Source organism: Taeniopygia guttata, chromosome 31 (assembly GCF_048771995.1).
Source record: "Taeniopygia guttata chromosome 31, bTaeGut7.mat, whole genome shotgun sequence".
NCBI lineage: Eukaryota > Metazoa > Chordata > Aves > Passeriformes > Estrildidae > Taeniopygia > Taeniopygia guttata.
The window spans coordinates 2,846,916-2,865,434 of NC_133056.1; the positions used below are offsets into that span (position 1 = coordinate 2,846,916).

The 18,519-nt window shown below is 49.4% G+C and overlaps 1 protein-coding gene and 1 long non-coding RNA gene across 2 annotated transcripts in view; one reads left to right on the top strand and one right to left on the bottom strand.

Moving 5' to 3' along the window:
- The window catches only part of LOC140681105 (uncharacterized), a 399,832-nt gene that overhangs the window by 187,056 nt on the left and 194,257 nt on the right, over positions 1-18,519 (top strand). The gene's annotated exons all lie outside the window — the stretch shown is intronic.
- Positions 8,379-13,853, bottom strand: LOC140681036 (uncharacterized). Its single transcript, XM_072920194.1, has 8 exons — positions 13,715-13,853; positions 13,405-13,585; positions 11,538-11,724; positions 11,388-11,447; positions 10,849-11,196; positions 10,059-10,134; positions 9,553-9,639; positions 8,379-8,826 (listed from the first exon to the last, which is right to left on the bottom strand). Exons 1-8 carry the CDS (start codon positions 13,816-13,818, stop codon positions 8,379-8,381), a joined length of 1,491 nt encoding a protein of 496 aa, XP_072776295.1. The 5' UTR covers positions 13,819-13,853.

Sequence of the window (18,519 nt, forward strand, 5' to 3'; positions counted from 1 at the left end):
CTGTTTGTAAACATGAGAAATAATTTGTAAACAAATCAAGTCCTTCTATGAACTGTCCATGAGGCAGGTGATCATTTGTAATGCTGTCTGTGGTTTCCAGTGTCCATATTTAAGGCATCTGTATTGTACTGTTGTAGGATTTATTGTAAAACATGAGAACAGACTCAGAGGGGAGGAGGGTGTACCCTCAATCCAACCCCTTTCCCCTTTTTTCTTTGTATAATAAATAGTAATAGGAACAGAACATGGATTTTGAATACTATTAATTTATGCAAAGTTAACTTATATCTTGAAGCAATGCAAGAATAATTGCTAGAATATTAAGAAAATACATATTAATACACATACTAGGACTTCTTTACGAAAATGATTTACTAAAATATGAATATCGATCCAATATCGATATCCAACTGAGACGGACAAAAACTCTCTAAGAGTTTAAATTTAGAAAGTGTATGTTTATTGAGACAGCCGGGCAGTACCTGGGATAATTCCCTAATGCACACTGCAAAAATCACAGGTATTACAAAGCTTTTTTATTTATAGAAGTCTTGAATACACAAAATATGAATGCATATTCATATCTCAGTCACTTCCTCTGCTCTGCTTCATATGCTAATTGGCAGAAAGGCTATTAAGCATGTGTAGTTCTGTTCCCTGAAATGAGTCGGGGGTCCATTTTGGGGAGGGGTCTCCAAAATGAAGAAGTAAAATAAGTCTTCCTCGTTCTGACCTTTCTGCCTTTCCCATGCACACGTGACAAATGAATCCTTGCCGTTTTCCTGTGCTTAATGGATTCCTAAAGTAGGGGAAGTCTGCAACTGTTTTTGTGTCCCTGAAATCTGTTTGTCACATTCTGTTTCTCATTATAAGCACAGCTACCCAAACATAAAGCTGACAAGCAATGAGTTAATAGATCCTGGGTATCTTATCTAAGATCCAGATACTGTTAACTAGGAACAAAGCCTATTTATCTACTTCCACTAAGTCAGCAACATCTAATTTAACTATCATCTTAACTTCCTAAAATTCTTAATTCTTCCAAATAAATGTCTCACCGGGAATGGGGACAGGGAATGGGAATGGGGACAGGGAATGGGGAATGGGAATGGAGACAGGGAATGGGAGTGGTGACAGAGACAGGGAATGGGGACAGGGACCAGGAATGGGGACAGGGAATAGGACTGGGAATGGGGACAGGGACAGGGAATACGGTACAGGGATCGAGAATGGGGTCCGGATTGGTGTGGGAGCAGGACGGGAATGGGACAGGGGGGACATGGGAACAGGCAGGGGCAAGGGGACTATGGAAGGGGAGTAAGGAATGGGGCAGCCACTGCAGGGGGACCGGGCTATGGGATGGGGACACATGGGGACAGTTCCAGGGCAGGGGGTCCTTGACCAGCTGCCCAGAACCTCCACCAGGGTCTCCCAGTGCAACTGGAGCCGCTCAGCCTGGGGTGCCCAAAGCCCTGAGCAACTCCCAGGTCCCTCCCAGGAATCCTCAAGTCCCTCAAACCCAGCATCCCCCACATCCCCTGCAAGACCCGCCCCATGTCCCCATCCTTGTCTTAGCTTTACATCTTTATTTTTACCTGCTTTTTAGAGTTTTGAAAGAGCAAAGAGAAATGAAAAGATAATCCAGGCCAGGGGGGCCAGGAGGATGTGGAGCCCCCAGCCAGGTGTCTTCCCAGCATGGATCAGCAGCACCATGGGTCACCGGGGGTCTGCCCACCGGGGCTCACTGGGGATCATCGAGCACGGATCCTCCTGTGGGGGATGGAGCTGGAGCAGTGCACGGAGCTCTTCCCACACTGGGGCACTCACAGGGCCGCCCTTCGTGGTGCCTCTGCTGGTTTTGGGTCAAGGCTGAGCTGTGTGACGAGCTCTTCCCACACCTGGGACACTCGTAGGGCGTGGGACATCACCAGGAACAGGGCTGGGATGTGCCCTGGTGCCTGGGACATCACCAGGAACAGGGCTGGGATGTTCCCTGGTGCCTGGGACATCACCAGGAGTGGGGCTGGGATGTGCCCTGGTGCCTGGGACATCACCAGGAACAGGGCTGGGATGTGCCCTGGTGCCTGGGACATGACAAGGGGTGGTGCTGGCTGGGGTTTGTTTGGTGCCTGTGAAATCCCAAGGGCAGTGTCACAGCGGGGCAGCTCTCAGTGTCCCCAGCAGGTCACAGTGTCCAGTGCAGCCCGTGCCAGCGGTCACTGCGCACACGGAGCAGGCTGGGCTGGACAGGGGACGGGGCAGAAACACTGCCCCGGGACTGGGGTCTCCCCCTGCCTCTGGGGCCCAGCCCCTGCTGGGAGCGCCTTGGGCAGGGCACGGGGCTGCTGCTGGGCCAGGGGGACAGGCCGTGCCCCCTGTCCCCTGCTGCTGGGCCAGGGGGACAGGCCATGCCCCCTGTCCCTGCTGCTGGGCCAGGGGGACAGGCTGTGCCCCCTGTCCCCTGCTGCTGGGACAGGGGGACAGGCTTTGCCCCCTGTCCCCTGCTGCTGGGCCAGGGGGACAGGCCGTGCCCCCTGTCCCCTGCTGCTGGGCCAGGGGGACAGGCTGTGCCCCCTGACAGCTGCCCAGGCCCATCTGATGCCTGTCCCACATTCCTGTGGCTCCTGTCCCCACCACTCCCCACCACCTTCACTCCCTCCATCCAAGCCCCACTCAACCCCTTCACAGTGACCTCTGGAAAGAAAGAATGAAGGAAAGGAAGTGTTGTCTGTTCACCCTGGATGGATGTCAGGCACCCACCAAAGCTGCTCTCTCACTCCCCTCCAGAGATGGACAGGAGAGAGAAAACAGAATGAAGGCTTCATGGGTTGAGCTAAGGACTGGGACAGATCGCTCAGCAAATGCCATCATGGGCAAAACATTTTCAAAATTGGAGATATTAACGGAAATAATTGCTATCTGGATCAGGGCAGGACAGTGAGAAGTAAAACAAAGCTTTAAAAACACCTTCTGCCCTTCCCTCCCTCCTTCCCAGCTCTACCTCCCCCCCAGTGGGTGCAGGGAGACAGGGAATGGGGGCTCAGGTCAGTTCATCCCCTGTTGTTTCTCCTGCTGCTCGGGGAGAGGAGTCGTTCCCTGCTGTGCCAGGGGTCCCTCCTGGAGACACTTCTCCATGAACTTCTCCACGGTGAGTTCATCCCACGGACAGCAGTTCTCCACAAACTGCTGCAGCGTGGCTCGCTCCTCCATGGGCTCACAGGTCATGGCAGGACCCTGCTCCAGCGTGGGCTCCTCTCCAGGGGTTTGCAGGTCCCTGCCAGCTCCCTGCTCCAGCACAGGTTTCTCACGGGGTCGCAGCCTCCGCTCAGGCATCCCCCTGCTCCGGCACGGGCTCCTGCAGGCGCTGCAGGTGCATCTCTGCCCTCCGTGCCCTCCATGGGCTGCAGGGCCCAGCTGCCTCACCAGGGACTGCCCAGGGAATCTCAGGGCAATCAGCTCCAGCAGCTGGAGCAGCTCCTGCCCCTCCTGCCCTGCCCTGCCCTGCCCTGCCCTGCCCTGCCCTGCCCTGCCCTGCCCTGCCCTGCCCTGGGGGTGTGCAGAGCTGCTCCTCTCACATATCCTCACCCTGCTCCTCCCTGCTCACAGTCACAGCTCCAGGATCACCCATTTTCTTAAATCTCTTATCCCAAAGGCGTTACCACCATTTCTAACTGGGCCAGCCTTGGCCAGCAGCCGGTCTGTCCTGGAGCCGGCTGGAATTGACTCTGTGGGACATGGAGGAGCAGCTGCTCTCACAGAAGGTGCTCCTAGAGCCCCTCTCTTACCAAAACCTGTCCATGCAAACCTGCTATAAGTATGGTAGGGTTTTAATTACCACTAGTAATTCTTATTTTTTCTATGAGTTGGAATAATGTAATCAAGTACTGCAGACAGAGAAATATTGGTTAAAGTGTAATGAATATATGAGTGAGGTAGAGACATAAATGCCTGCTTTAAGTACAAAATCTGATGTATTTCCACACCTCTCAGGCATGAGAATGGACTCTCAAAAAAAAAAGAACAAAAAAAACCCCACAAAACAAAACAAAAAAAACCACAAGAAACCAAAATCAAAACCAGATATGATTTCAAGAAAAAAGTAAAATGATATAAAAACTTACTTTTTTAAAAATATTGTCTGGTTATAGCTCTGGGACCACACTCTATGTGGGTTGTTTTATTTTTACTGGCTTTTTGAAACCAAACAAGACAAAGACTTACCAGAACAACAACTCTGTGACACAAAGTATTTGTGTGTGGGTGACAGTAGGAAATGACAAACGACTCCAAGCTCATGCAGGCCAAGGTCTGTCCTTCTGGTATTTCTTTCATCCCCCAGCTGAAACCTCCCTGTCCTTGCAGGTGCCTGGTGGAGGATATCAAATCAAAGACACTTCCACCACCCACTGCCCCACTCCTCCTGCACAGAGGATTTTTCCAAGTGCATCCAACCAGATTGGAGCACCAGGCAGGCTCAGTGATGGCTGTCTGGGGCTCACAGAAAGGCAGCCAGGCTTTGTAAGCCTCAATTAAAACCCAGGGAGGGATTTAGCTCCATTTTAACAACATTCCTTTATCTGATACTCACAGTCTGCATGTCATTAAGTGAATGTGTTTTGGTTTCTGGGGTATGCACACAGTGCAGGCATTGAGAAACTCATCAGTGAGTGTTTCCTACAGGCCACATAATGGGAAAATTGAAATCTGCCTGTACTGAACATGGAACCCCCTGGCAGGATCAAGGAAATTAATTCTAAATCGATGGGGTTAAACACCAAAGAATCTCTCTCTTGTTTGGGCCAGGCTTTTTTCCCCACAAAAAAATCATGCTGCCAGCAGCACCTCTACAACTGGAATATTTATTTCTTTTAAAACACTGACATAGGCTGTCCAGAGTAGCTGTTGATGCACCATTCTTGGAAACAGCCACAGTCAGGTTGGATGAGGCTTTAAAGAACCTGATCTAGTTGATGATGTTCCTGCTCATTCCAGGGCGTTGAAACTAGAGGACCTTTAGTGGTCCCTTCCAACTCAAACAATTCTATGATTTTTATGAAATTTCATAAAAAGGAAAGCCTCATGAGAAGCCTTGTGTTGGCCCAGCTTAAAACGTAAAGGTTGATACAGAGCAGGCTGGAAAGGTTCCCATCTTTCCCTGAAAACCTGTGTATTGCTGCCAGTGAGTAACATGCAGCTTTCAGCTGGTTCCTAAGGAAACAACAGAGGTGTGACCAGCTGGTGGGGAGTGTGGCAGGGCCCCATTGCAGTTTTGGGGTACTGGGGACCAATGGCTCTCAGAGAGCCCCACAGCCCATTGAGGTCCCTGCACACCTTGGTTAAACCCAACTTGAGGACAGCCCTGCTGCTCCAGCTTGTCCTGGAGGGAGAGAGGTCTGGATGCTCCATTCCCATCCTGCTTCTGCAAATGTTGACAAGCACCGTTTCTCTTGATTTTGAACCAAATGCAAAACCTCCCCGGAGACCTCCCCTGCATTTTGACCCTCATTTTTGCTGTCCACACCCTCCTGCACCCACCTCACCCCAGAAGCTGAGCAGGAGCATCATTTTTAACAAGATGCTGCAGATTTGGCAGAGAAATTAATCTCAACAGCAAGTGCTGACCACTTTTTCCTGGTAATTCATTTAAACTGGGAAGTTAATTCTATTCAACTGAGCTGCCCTTCATCACTTAGAGACACAGGCTTTGAACATCCCCGAGTGAAGTGGTTCTGGCACAAACCTTCCTCCTCCTCCTCTATCTACCCTGACCCCCGCATCCCCTAGGGAATGCCACATGCCAGTGCTGTGTGATCCTCCCTCTGGAGGCTGATTAGCCAGAGCTGGAGAGTTCAGGGAGGTGAGAGCATCGGAATCCTCGCGCTGACGTTTGATCGCCGACGGCTGCCCGTGCTCCCAATTAGCCTGCAAACGCTGCCTCCGGCTCACAAATACTTTAAAAAATGAAGTTTGACGAAAAGCCGCCTGCGTTGCCGTTCTTCAACCCTCTCTGCCATATCAAAGCCTTTGAGAATATCTGAGGACAACTTTTATAGCCGAGAAGCGCCCATTGGAGCGCTGGCTCGTTACTGCTGTGGCTGTGCTGCCCACGGAGACGCAGAGCATCCATCAGCCCACTTACCAGGAGCACTCCTGAATACCAGCAAGTGTGTTAGGCTGGGAAGTTACCTCTGAGGGAGCCACCGAAGGGTTTTTCAAGCAGAAAGGTCACCCAGCTCATCAGTTTCTAGGGGAGATGATTAGAGCGGCGCATTTTGGGAGCCGTGGCACCCCGCAGCACGTCCATTCCCTGGCTCTTTGTTCCCCCCTTCGCTCACAGTAATGATCTGCAGCTCATCACAGGGGGCTCAGCGGGGGAGGACAGCAGCAGCACTTATTTTAATAAATAACATTCATGAGCTGGCTTTCCAGGCTGCAGCTTGGTGAGGAATGTGATGAACATTGAGAGGAGAGATTGAGAGAGACACTGGCACAGGGTGCCCAGAGAAGCTGCCCCATCCCTGGAAGTGTCCAAGGCCAGATTGGGCAGGGCTTGGAGGAACCTGGGACAGTGGAAGGTGTCCCTGCCCATGGCAGGGGGTGGAACAAGGTTCTGCAGGACAAGGTTGTGCCTCCTCAATCTTCTCTCTGATAAGTTAACATTCAAAACATCACCCTGAGCAGTGATTCCAGCCTAAGGCCTGCGGTGGGAAGGTCCCAGGTTTCTGGCAGGGCTGGTGTGTTTCTGCACTGAGGAGGTTTTGGGGCAGTTCTGCTCAGTTTCAGTGTATTTTCCAGGACTAGCTGCACTCTGGGCTCTTAGTGACCACAGCAGATGTGCTCCAGCTGCTGCTCAGGCCAAGCTCCCTACAAAGCAGAAATCATCACCAATGTGTTTGCACAATAGTTAGAAAAAACATTGCACTGGGAAAACAAAAGGAATATCTTTAGTTGTTACTTCTGCAATTTAACATGACTGTTAAAAACATCTGATGAAAATAGTGCTAGAAACATTGGCAAGCCTATCTCCCTCCAAAATCAAAATACATCACAGCATTAACTCCACTTTAATGGATGAGCTCAAAAATAAAGGCTGAAGGGGGAGGAAAATTCTGAGAATAACACCTTTCTTTCCCCCCCACCCACCCCCCCCTTTCAAAACAGCTCCTTGTTTCTCCAATACATTTATTTTGCATTATTATTTCTCATGTAACTGTGAAGAAATTAAATACTTGAAAACACAACAAAACATATAAATTAAATCAAATGTTTTGATTAATGCAAACCCACTGGCATTTCTTTTCCTGAATAATTTAAAAATTAAGCTGAGAAAACCAATTCCTTGTCAGAGAAGCCTCTGTAAAAGGGAATGTTTGGTATTTTGCAACACTTCTGTTAAGTGCTGGACTGGTGTCAGCATCTCATTCTTTTCATGCTTAGAACAATTTTAACCCACCCACACTCCAGCTCTGAATTATTTAGGAAAAGATGTGTCTTTCTAGACCTTCTCTGTAGTCCCTCAGCAAAGTGTCTGGTTGTACTCGGCATTTCTTATCTAGGATAAAAATACTGTATTTAAATAACACTGACAGTGTCCACAATATGTGTGTCTTTGAAGCAAAGTTGGGCCATATTTTGTCCTCCATCCCTCACTCTTGTGTCATAAAAATGTAGGGGATTTTTCTTGTATGGAAATAATCTGATCTAGAAAGGAAAATTAATGTAACTTTCATGGGTGACCCTTTCTCTTGTTCAGCAGGCTTTTGTTAGGGAAGACAACTCCTCCTTATAGCTACATTCAAATAGGCAGAAAAAAATCAAGATATCTTTTTCTGAATGTTTTAAGGTGTCATTTTAATGAGTCTGCCTTTCTTAAGTGATGGAAATAAAACATTCACTGTGAGGAAAGAGTAAATATTGTCCCACAGGCAGAATGAGGCAACCAGAGGCAGAGAGAGAGAAGCCACATTGGGTGACACAGGCTGTCTGCAGCTGGATTCCCCATCCCAAAGCCAACATTTCTGCAGTGTGGAACAAGGCTACCTTTCTGACCCATTCTTGGACTCAAATGGAGCCCTGAAGCCTTTGAGCACCATCAGAGTCGTAGAGGTGATTCCATGCACCCACAGTGAGGTTCTCACACAGACTGGATGGGAAGTAACTTGTAGAGTGCAAAAACCGAGCCAAGCTGGGCCCAGTTCCTGCTCAGTTAATGGAGGCAGAGGTTTGGCAGTGTTTGAGCTGTGTTCAGCACGTGGTTTACTTGGGCTGGCTCCCTGGGGGAAATCTATTGAGCAGCAGCTGCTCGGCTCATCTCTCCTGGGAAGGCTGCTCAGGGGCACACACGGAATGGCAGGAGGAGACACCAAATTCTCCACTCCTCAGAGACATTCTGTCTTAAACTTCTGCCTCAGGGCTTTCTGTACGTTCTGGATCTTCTCTGTGATCACGGTGTCACTGAGGTGATCCCCAAACTTCTGCTTCAGCAGCACCCGGATGATTTTGATGCAGTGTTCGTCCATCATGGGCTTGGCCTCCCGGAAGGTGTTGCCCCTGCGCCCTGTGATGGAGTGGCTCTGGATGTAGTCAGAGGTGAAGAGTTTGTAGAGCAGAGTCTTGCAGGCTGTGCTGATTTTCTGGTCAAACCTGATGGTCTCTTTGAGCTGCTCCTTGGTGTAGCCGTTGAAGAGCTCCACCACCTCACACGGCTGTCGGTGGGGCTCCTCCTGGAAGGACAGGGATTCCAGCCTCTGCACCTTCTTCTTCAGAGAGAGGACGTCCTGTTGGAGGTCCAACACCATCCTTTCCAGTTGCTCCATCTTCTCCACCCTGAAAAATTAAAGTCACTTGTGCAAAGGCAAGAAGACACCATGTCCTCACTCTGGATGTCACTCCTCCACCCAAGCAGTGATTAGATGCCTTCTGCCAGCAGGGCAGGACAACTCCTCTGACAGACTATCAGCCCTTCCAGCTATTCCTGGGTGAGGAGTAAGGCAGGAGAGAAAAGTGACATGATCTGGACTTTTCAGTTCTCAGGAATGTTCAGTTTAACCCTCAACTCCCCCTTGGCATGCATACATGGAGACTTTGATGCTCAGTTTTCTTCTTATTTGTAAGGAAAGACATAAAGCCTTTCTTGCAAGTCCCAGGACACATATATGTGTGGTATTAAACAACAGACTTGTGGGAAATGACAATGCAAGAACCATAACTTGAATTTTTTTGGTACCCATTTCTTGGCAAGAAAAACGTCCCTAGCATCATTTTATCACTGGATACTGGCCATCAAAGTAATGAGCAGTAAGACAAGGAACACACAGCCATGTTTTGATTGTTATAGGCAAGAGCTTTGTAGTTTCTGCACTGTTTTAGAGTCTTCTTGCATCTCTAAATCTAAGCCCTACAATCAGAAACACCTGGCTTGATTGCAAAGAGACTCAGCAACTTTGGAGTTTAAAATTGCCCCACTTTGTCACCCATCTGTGATCTCACTGCTCACTTTCGTAGTGAGAAGGAGAACACAGTTAGGAACAAGTGCCTTCTTTTGCTAATTACCTTTCCATCTCACCAGGACTGACATTTTTGTGAGCCCTTTCAAAGCCATCCATCTCTTGCAAAGCATCAATCTTGCGCTCCTCACGGCTGGAAGAAACAAGCAAGTTAAACAGCACTGCCACAAACAGCTTTGTGCTCACATTCAGTTTCATTCCTGAGGAGAATTATCTGGAATTCAAAGCGAAGTCAATTCTGGTTTCATTTGCAACAAGAATGAAACAGACTGAGAGGGAACATGAAGGGTTCTCAATGTGCACAAACTCCTCTGCATCCCCCTGGCACACAGATATGGGGGACCTCCCACTGACCCGCCATGGAATCAGAGCACAGGCTCATTTCTTGCTGTGTGTGCCCACACAAACTTCTGTTATCTTCTGTGCTTTGGGTTTAACCTCCATGAGCATCTACTCAAAGCAAGCACTGCCAGAGAATGGAGACAGTGTGGACAGAAATCAATATGTGTGGTGTGAAACATTCAGGCTCTTTATTGTGCTTTCAGGTGTCACCTGTTCAGACAGATCTGCTGTTGGCACGGGGACAAGATGCCATCTGGCTTCCTCTTCATTGGAAGGGCAACATAATCTGCAGCAAGGGTGAGAGACAAGCTGAAAAATCAGCTGTTGAAAAGGTCCTGAACCCCTCTGTCTCCAGAACATATTATCTAAGCACCCCTGATAGATTGCATGGCAACACCTTATTCCATTTGCATAGCAGTGATCCAGACAGGCTTTCCAGAACTGATCAATGGAGATTTGTTATTAGAAAAAAGTGGCATCTCAAGGGCTTCTGTTCTAAGTGCAAATGATATGGTGGGGGCAAGGCAAGTAGAGCCAAATCATCTCTGGATGCTGCTGTTAGTCAGCAGGTAAATAAGACACTAGCACGTTTTCATAAGTGCATTTAATGGGTGCAGTAGTGGGTGGAAAAATAGGGAAATAGGCAAATCTGAGAAGGTTTGACTAATGGAGACACAGGGCTTTTGGGAATTTCGTTATTCAGGCATTCATTCATTCAGATTGTCTTTTGGCTTGGGGGGAGAGAACTGCTAGCCCAGGAAACAGCTGGTGCCTGACAGAGCAGAGACCATACACTACATACAGGCATCTCCCTTTAGACAGCCCTCCTGGAACAGATCTCCCAGGTGGAAAGGACCAGGAAATGCCATCTCTAACCTCTGTAGCCCTGAGACAAACCCATACAGCCCTGGAGCAAAGCAGAGGTTTTCTGACTGCTCTGCAAGTCCCCATCCCACCCTGTCACTCAGGACCAGGCAGCAGAGCCAGAACCCAAGGTTACCTCTGGCAGCTGGGCCAGCCCTGTCCTCTTCACTCTGGGAAGTCCCTGGCCCTGGCATGGCCATGGTGATGAAGGTGGATGGAGGTGTGAAGGCACTGGCTGGGTGGGGGGGAGCTGCCAGTGAGCAGGGACTCCCTGCCACGCTTCCCAGGACACGCCTGTCCTTGATGGAGGAGCTGCTGGCATCACGGGGCAGGCTGGCCTCAGCCACCCTCAGCAGTGGCTTTGCAGGAGAGTTCCTGTCACTGGGGTATTTCCTGGATGCATTCCCTGAGGTCCATTTTGGAAAGGTTTTCCTGGATTTTTTTGGTGGGGATGGCATCATGCTGTGGACAGCTGGTTCTTCTTCTGAAAGGAAGGGAGATACTCAGGATGAGCAATGGGACAGCAGCGTGTCTGTCTTCCACTCCCACTCAGTGCTTTGTACACTGATTGCAATGATGTGAAATTTTTGATGGGACTACAACATGCTCAGCATCCTCCCACCCAAAAAGCTCCATGGAAGTTGAAAGGTGCAATTTTCAAAAGCCCTTACTCACTTAACTTCTCCAGGAGCTGTCGATCTTCCAGCAGCTTCTTCTCCAAAATACCTTTGTGCTCTGTAGGAAGAGAAGATCTTTCAGAACTAAACTCCTTCTGCTCCTGAGCAGCCCCAGATTGCAAACCCAGGCCAGGGGGGTGTCACTTACCACTTATGCCTTCCACCACACCCCAGCACAGCCCACTGAATCCAGGGCAGCGGGCCAGGACCTGCTCCCCCACAGTGCAGAGGTGGAAGGGCTTGCGGGGCTCCTTGATGTTCTCGATGTCGATAACCCGGCTGCCGTCGGGCCAGTGATGAGCACGTAGAGCTTGGCTGACATCAGGGCTGCCCACCTGGAGCAGAGGGACAGTGTGGCAATGTCACCACAGGGGTCTGGGCTCTCCTGTGGGTGGGAGTGTTCACAAGATGTGCTTTACCCAGGCCAGCACAACCTGCAGATATAAAATACTTGGCCTTACATTTGCTCTACCAGTTATTTCATTTCTCTGTTCCCATTCCCACCTTTCTGAGCTTGCCTTATCCTAAAGCCCTTTGCTAGGAGGCTGTCTTGGGTCTGACTGAGCACAGCACCACATGCCTTCAGTGCATCCAAGTGTCCTTCGCAGTGACAGCCATGGCAGGTCTCACCTGGGATCAGGCAGGGCCAGCCCTCACAGCTGACACTTTGAGCAGATGCTGAACAAGCCACTGAGCAGACACAGGCTGGCTCCTCTGCCCCTGTGAACCATCACAGCTCAAATGACTTCAGTGGATCTCCAGCAGTTTGCTCCAGTGCAGGGCTGTGTCTGTGTGATATCAAGGCAGTGCAGAGAAGAGACTCAAAAAGACCCAGGGGTGTTCCAGGAAATGATTGTTCCCTTGCCTCCACAATTATTTCCCCCAGTAAACATCAAAATGCTTTGATAAGGAGAACAGAAAATTCCCTTCATTTCACCCATGGGGAAACTGAGGCACAGACCAGTGATAGATATGTCTAAGGCAGTCAAGCAACAAAGCTGCAAGGAGCTGGATCCTAAGTCCTGGCCCACGGCTCTGCCCACTGAGCTTTCCCTTTCTGCCCCTGGAGCTGCAGACTTCAACCATCGGAAAAACTGGAGAGCCGGGCTGGTGGTGATTTCCAAAATCTCCCATGCCAGAGGAGCAGCTGAGGAGCCGAGGGCTGCTGAGCTCAGGAGCAGTTTCTTCCCAGCTCCTAAGGGCCCAGGCAGCATCACCCCAGTCCTGCCTGCTCTGCTCGGCAGCAGCATTTGGCAGAAGAGTTCTGGGGACAAGGCTGGGCCCATGTGCTGTGGCCAGTGAAGAATGGCCACAGTGTCCAAAGAAAATGGGAGGAAGCTGGGGTAGGCAGAGGAGAGTTGGAGCTGGCAGAAAGGGCAGCTAGGACCCAATTTATTCCAGTTTCTTGTTTTCTCTCCACACCCCCATTAAAGTCCTGCCTGGATTTGATTCCTCTCACTTGGAAGGTTCAAGTTCACCCTGGAGAACTTTCTCTTTCCCTATCTCAGCCACCATCAGTTGCAGCAAAGCTCCCTGCAGGAACTGTAACTCTCCCCAGACCTGTCAGTCTGCCCTGCTGGCACAGTCTCACACCTGGTTTTCTCCAGCCCTTTTCTCCTGACTGATACACAACCTGGCATTGATTTTTTTTTATCAGGAAGCACCATATACAAATGATCTGTGTGCCTGTCTCCCTACATCCTTCCCCGAAACAGGCAGCTGCCCCCAGCCCTCTCCCAAACGCAGGGAAGGCTACAGAGCAGAAACTGGGATAAATGCATAGCTGAGCCCTCTCCCTCTCAGAAACAGAGCTCACATTCCAGACAGCAAACAATCCCAGCCCAAACAGCTCTCTAGGGGATTTTCTTTTAACATTTAAAGAAAACACAGTGATCTTCCTTCCCCAAACCAGTTGTTCATTTACCCTTAGGAAAGCAACAAAACTACACAAACACAAAAACAGAGAGAGAAAAAAGAGAGATCACAATCCTGATAGCAACAGAGCTGCTCCTTGCCTGGTTAGCACTGCTCCAGGTGTTGAGTCTTGCAAGATGTCTCCTGTCTCTCCAGGTCTCTGCTGCCTGTTCCAGCAGAGGAGGTGACCGGACACTTCCTTGCCTTGTGCTTGTCCCTTCACCACAGGTCCTTGTCAGGTCTCCTTTGTCTGGCTTGGAAAGCTCCCACCTGCTGTCCCCACTGCAAAGGAAAGAAAGAGCTTTTGCATTCTTTGGTCCTGGTTGTTTTGTTTCAGCACTATTATTCCTGTTCTTTTCCCATATACATATATTATTTTTTTCCTTAGCTTGTTTCAGGTCTGTTTCTTACAGGGAGAGAAAGCAGAAGAGAAGGGAAAAAGCCTTGGGTTTTTTGGAGCATGAATAAACCTTGCATTTCCATGAGTTATTCATGAATAATTCATGAAAATGCATGATTAATTCAGGTTCATGAATTATTCAGGAATAATTCTTGAACATTCCTGGTTAATTCATGCTCACACAAGGAGTGACTCAGGCTCTAGGGCTTGGAGAACTCCTTTCTCCCTGAGACAGGAGAAGAGAGGCTTAGAGAAGCTGCACTGGGCACTTGCTGTTTACTGCCTCTGAGAAGAGAACATATTTTGGGCCCTTTTTGTAAAAAGAACTTGAAAAAAATTGAAATGCCTGCAGCCTCCTGCCCACGGAGGAATAACACAGAACCAAAAGAAAAAAAAAATTAAAAAGAGAGAAAGAAATTGGACTTGCTCATGGAGGAAAGCCTGGCAGCAAGTTTTATCCCCTTTCAAAGCATCTTTCTACCCCATCTCCCTGGTTAGGATACAGCTCACTGCTTCAGTTTTTATCTGCTGTGCAGAAAAAAAGGACCATCCCCATAGGTTTGTGCTTGAGGAGTCAAAGGGAATTCCCATGCCTTGTGCCCATCTGTCCCTCTCTGTGTGTGTGTGTGTGTGCACAGAGTCTTCTCCCAGGTAACAACCAACAGGACAAGAGGAAACAGCCTCAAGTTGCACCAGTGGAAGCTTAGACTGGATATTAAGAAAATTTCCTCACCAAAGAGCAGTCCAGCAGTGGCACAGACTGCCCAGGGCACTGGAGTCACCATCTCTGGAGGCATTTAAAGGAGGTGTGGATGTGGCACCTGGGGACATGGTTCAGTGGTGAGCTTGGCACTGCTGAGGGGAGGGCTGGACTCCATGAACTTTGAGAGCTTTTCCAAGCTAAACAATTATTGCAAAGCTCCCTGACTCAGTGTCCCAGCCAGGGTGAGCACTGCTTGTGGCCCTGGGCTCAGCATGGCAGGCCTGGTGCTCACACAACTGCAGACTTCAAGCTGGCCATGCACAGCTCCGTGTTTCTCCCAAAAATATCACTGCTGCAGCACCTGGGGTTCCCCAGTGCTGGCCTTGTTATCCCTACTGCATGGAGGATCGCATGGCATGGCAAAGGATGGATCCCATGTGGCATCCAACCTGCCCTGATCCAGGCTGGGCACCAGCAGGGGAAGGTGCAGTGCAATGTGTCTGCACAACCTAACCAGCCATCCTACCCCAGCCGCTGCATGAGATGGAAAAGCAGGTGGGGAGTGACTCCAAACAGCGCTGTCTGATTTATCTTAGCCAAAACCAGCACTGGGGGTTGTTGGGAGAAAGGGAGAATTCACATGTTCAGTGACACATTGGAAGGACCCTGATCAGATTCACAGAGTAAGGAGAAATTCTGCATCCCTGATTTGCAGTATTTTCTGCTAAAACACACACCTGTCAGCCCAGGTAAAAGCAGATGTTCAATAGAGAGCTGGGTGGGATTAGGTAACAAGCAGATAGGAATAGGGAAGCAGCAGTATGTGACTTCTGTGTAGTTCTGAATGATGTTGTTCAAGACTGAGCTGCATAGTAATAAGAAATGGAAAAGCAATGATGGGAAAATTAATAGACGTACACAACAATGGAGATGAGATTGGATTTGAGGCAGGACTTGGTTCCAATCAAATCTTTCTGGCAAGAGGCCTGGCTTCAAATCGCATTGTTTGCTTTCCTTTGAAGAACAACAATAGCCAAAATATGACAGATGAATATTCCTGGGGTAGAGGTTGGTAATTCAACTGCAAACCTCAGGAGAGGAAGGATTGCAGGAACCACAAGAGGAAGACAAATTGTAGTCTCATCAAACAACAGAAAAGTCCAGGGCCTGTGTATAAATATACAGCGCTTGTGTTGAATTCTTCCAGGAAAATGCAAGTCTGAAGTGAATCCCAGGTGTTTGACTTCATGAAAATTAGCAAGCCCTGATTCGATTTCCTTCCCAGTCGGTGAATACGAAATCCCTGGGCAGATGCCTCAGTTCCAGGTGTAGGTAGAGTTACTGTATCCAGGAACCTCTCTCTCCTCTGCATCTCCCATTTTTCTGAAAACAAGTCCACACAGTGGCCCCAGCGGCAGCACGTGTCACCCTCTGATCTTCACTCGCTGAGATTTAGATTTCAGCCCCACTGAAGAACAACAAAGGCTCCTTTGTGCCCACACCCAGAGACAGAGCCCAGAACTGATGTTGGAAGGGATTTAAAGGGCAAACACAGCTGGCTCTAATCCCCCTTCTCACTTAACCTCGGCAATGTAGCTCTTCTTTTGGCCAAGTTCAGCAGCCCACTCATAGAATCCTAGCATGGTTTGGCTTAGGAAGGAACTAATGACCATCTCATTCCATGCCCCCTGCCTTCCACTATGCCAGGTTGCTCCAAGCCCTGTCCAATTGGTCTGGAACACCTCCAGGCATGGAGCTGCCACAGCTTCTCTGGTCAGTCTGTTCCAGGCTCTTTCCAATCTCACAGAAAAGAATTTCTTCCCACTCTCCTTCTAAACCTGTCCTTTGTCAGGCTGAACCCATTCCCCCTTGTTCTCTCCCTCCAGAGCCTTTTCCAAAGTTCCTCTCAAGGTTTCCTCAAGCACCTTCAGGCATTGGAAGGAGCTCAAAGGTCTCCCTGGAGTGGCTCCAGCAGCTCCACATCCTTCACCAATTCCAGAAACCAACCAGAGTTCAATAAATAAGAGACAAGAACTAGGTGGTTCAATAATGGTTACCAACACACGGAAATGACACAGGAACCCTCAAGCCCTGTGCTTCTCTGAGACCAGCTCTGCATTCCTCCCACGCTGAGGGAGGGCATCAGCAGGAGGGATCAGCACTGCCAGGGCAAAAGGTGGCCTCTTTTCATGGCCCTTGAAACTGGACATGTGAAATGAGGTACACAAAGCCAAAGGCCAGGTGGACCTGTCATCTCTGAATGGCTCTTTACAGTCTTCCCAGGAACATGAATGACAGTCACTGTTTTGCCAGGGAAACAGCATCTGTTGGGAATGTGGTGCAGAAAATGTGCTTTCTGCTCCTCTCAGAGCCAAAATTCCTACCCATTCTTGTAAGTCCCTCTAAGAAAAGGACCCTGTTCAGCTGAGTGACAGTGAAGCAAAAAAGCAACCCAGGAATGCATTTTCCTGCTCACAATACCCTCCATTCACATGGGTGACTTCGCACTGGCACACAGGAGAAGGGAAGGAACCCAAACACATCATTGTACATAAAATCAGATGTGTTGAGGGATGAACACATCTCACAGGGATATGGAAACCTCCCCTGAAAACCCAGTCAGGGAGAGCCTGAGCTCTTTTGTGGCTCTAGGCAGGAAGATGCTCAGGATCTCCCAGAGAGGCTCAGCAGGCAGTAGGATTGTGCCTGGATCTCGCTCTGGAAAGGCCAGTGGCTCAACTGAGAGCTGCGGGAATGATTTATAATGCACTGAGAGGGGCCACAGTCCTGCAAGGGTCTTTCATCAGGAGCAAAGAGCAGCCTGGAGGGTGGGGAATGCTGGATCTGTACCACTGTGTGCTCATCCTTCACCTGAATGGGGAGCTGCCCCCAAAGTTGCTATGTATCACTTTTATGGTTCTCCTGTTGGGTATATTTTGGAGCAGCTGTTTTCTGTGGCTTTTCATGGTGGGAAGCAGCCATTTGCCTGCTGTGATATCCTCACAACTAATACAAACTCCTCATTCCCTTTGGTTTTATTTGGGTTTTTTTAATCCATTGGTTTGATTGGTTTGTGTGGGTTTGTTTTTTGGGTTTTTGTCTGTTTTTGTTTGAGTTTTTTGTTTGCTTTTTTATAAGACTCAGGTGAAGATGGCATAGCAAAACTCAAGAAAATGTACACCAGGCTTGACTTTCCAGAAATTGCTTTTGGCTGGCTTTAACTTCATCCTCAGGCTCAGGATAACTAGTACATTTGCAGATTTTCCTCTGCAACATCAGCTTGCCCAGACTTTGTTCCGTGTTTCACAAATGGAGAAGAAAATGGATATTGTGCCAAGCTGCATTTCAACCTGCATCAGCATGATAGAAAAGAAGAAAAAAAAAAAGAAAATATTCACCAGTTAGAGCAGAACCAGTGTCCCACCATCTTCCCCTCCACTGTTATTAATTTTGTACATTTAGAGGCAAACCTGGGCCTAAAGCTTCCATCGCTCAGTTCCTGATGCAGGACTGCAAGGGTCCCACAAGAAAGGCTGGGACAGAGTTTTCAGAGTGTTCAACAGGGCCTGTGGCAACAGCACAAGGGGCGATGGCTTTCAGCTGCAGGAGGCTGATTGAGGTTGGATCTCAGGCAGCTGCTCTTTTCCACTGAGGCTGCTGAGGCACTGGCCCAGGCTGTGGATGCCCCATCCTTGGGAACAGGGCTCTGAGCACCATGGTCTGGGGGAACGTTGCTAAGCATGGAACCAAACGCTCTCTAGCTCAACTGTCATGTCACAATCCATGTCCCACCTGGAACTGCCAGCAGCCAGCAAGCAGCACAACACAACTGTTGGCCCTGGGGTCAGCACACCCTGCACGCTGCTCCTGCCCGCTCCTGCCACCCTTCTTGTTCCTGCCCCCGGATACCCCCATCATCAGTTTCCATAGCTGCTGAAGGCCTGGATTGTGTCATCCATCCCTGCAGGATGTTCACATTTGTCCTGAGAAAGGTACGGTGCCATTCCATGGAGGTGGATCCCCCCAGCTGCCCGGGTGGGCTGGAGTTCTGGGGGGATGGGGTGGGACAGGGACCCCACTCTGAGGTTTTGCCACCTCTGCAGGCTGTCGCAG

Coding starts and splice junctions, on each gene's coding strand:
- LOC140681036 (XM_072920194.1), bottom strand. CDS start 13,818: ATGCATTTTCATGAATTATTCATGAATAACTCATGGAAATGCAAGGTT. Junction 13,586..13,714: donor CTCTTCTGCTTTCTCTCCCT/GTAAGAAACAGA, acceptor TTTCCTTTGCAG/TGGGGACAGCAGGTGGGAGC. Junction 8,827..9,552: donor AGTCCTGGTGAGATGGAAAG/GTAATTAGCAAA, acceptor TTAATTTTTCAG/GGTGGAGAAGATGGAGCAAC.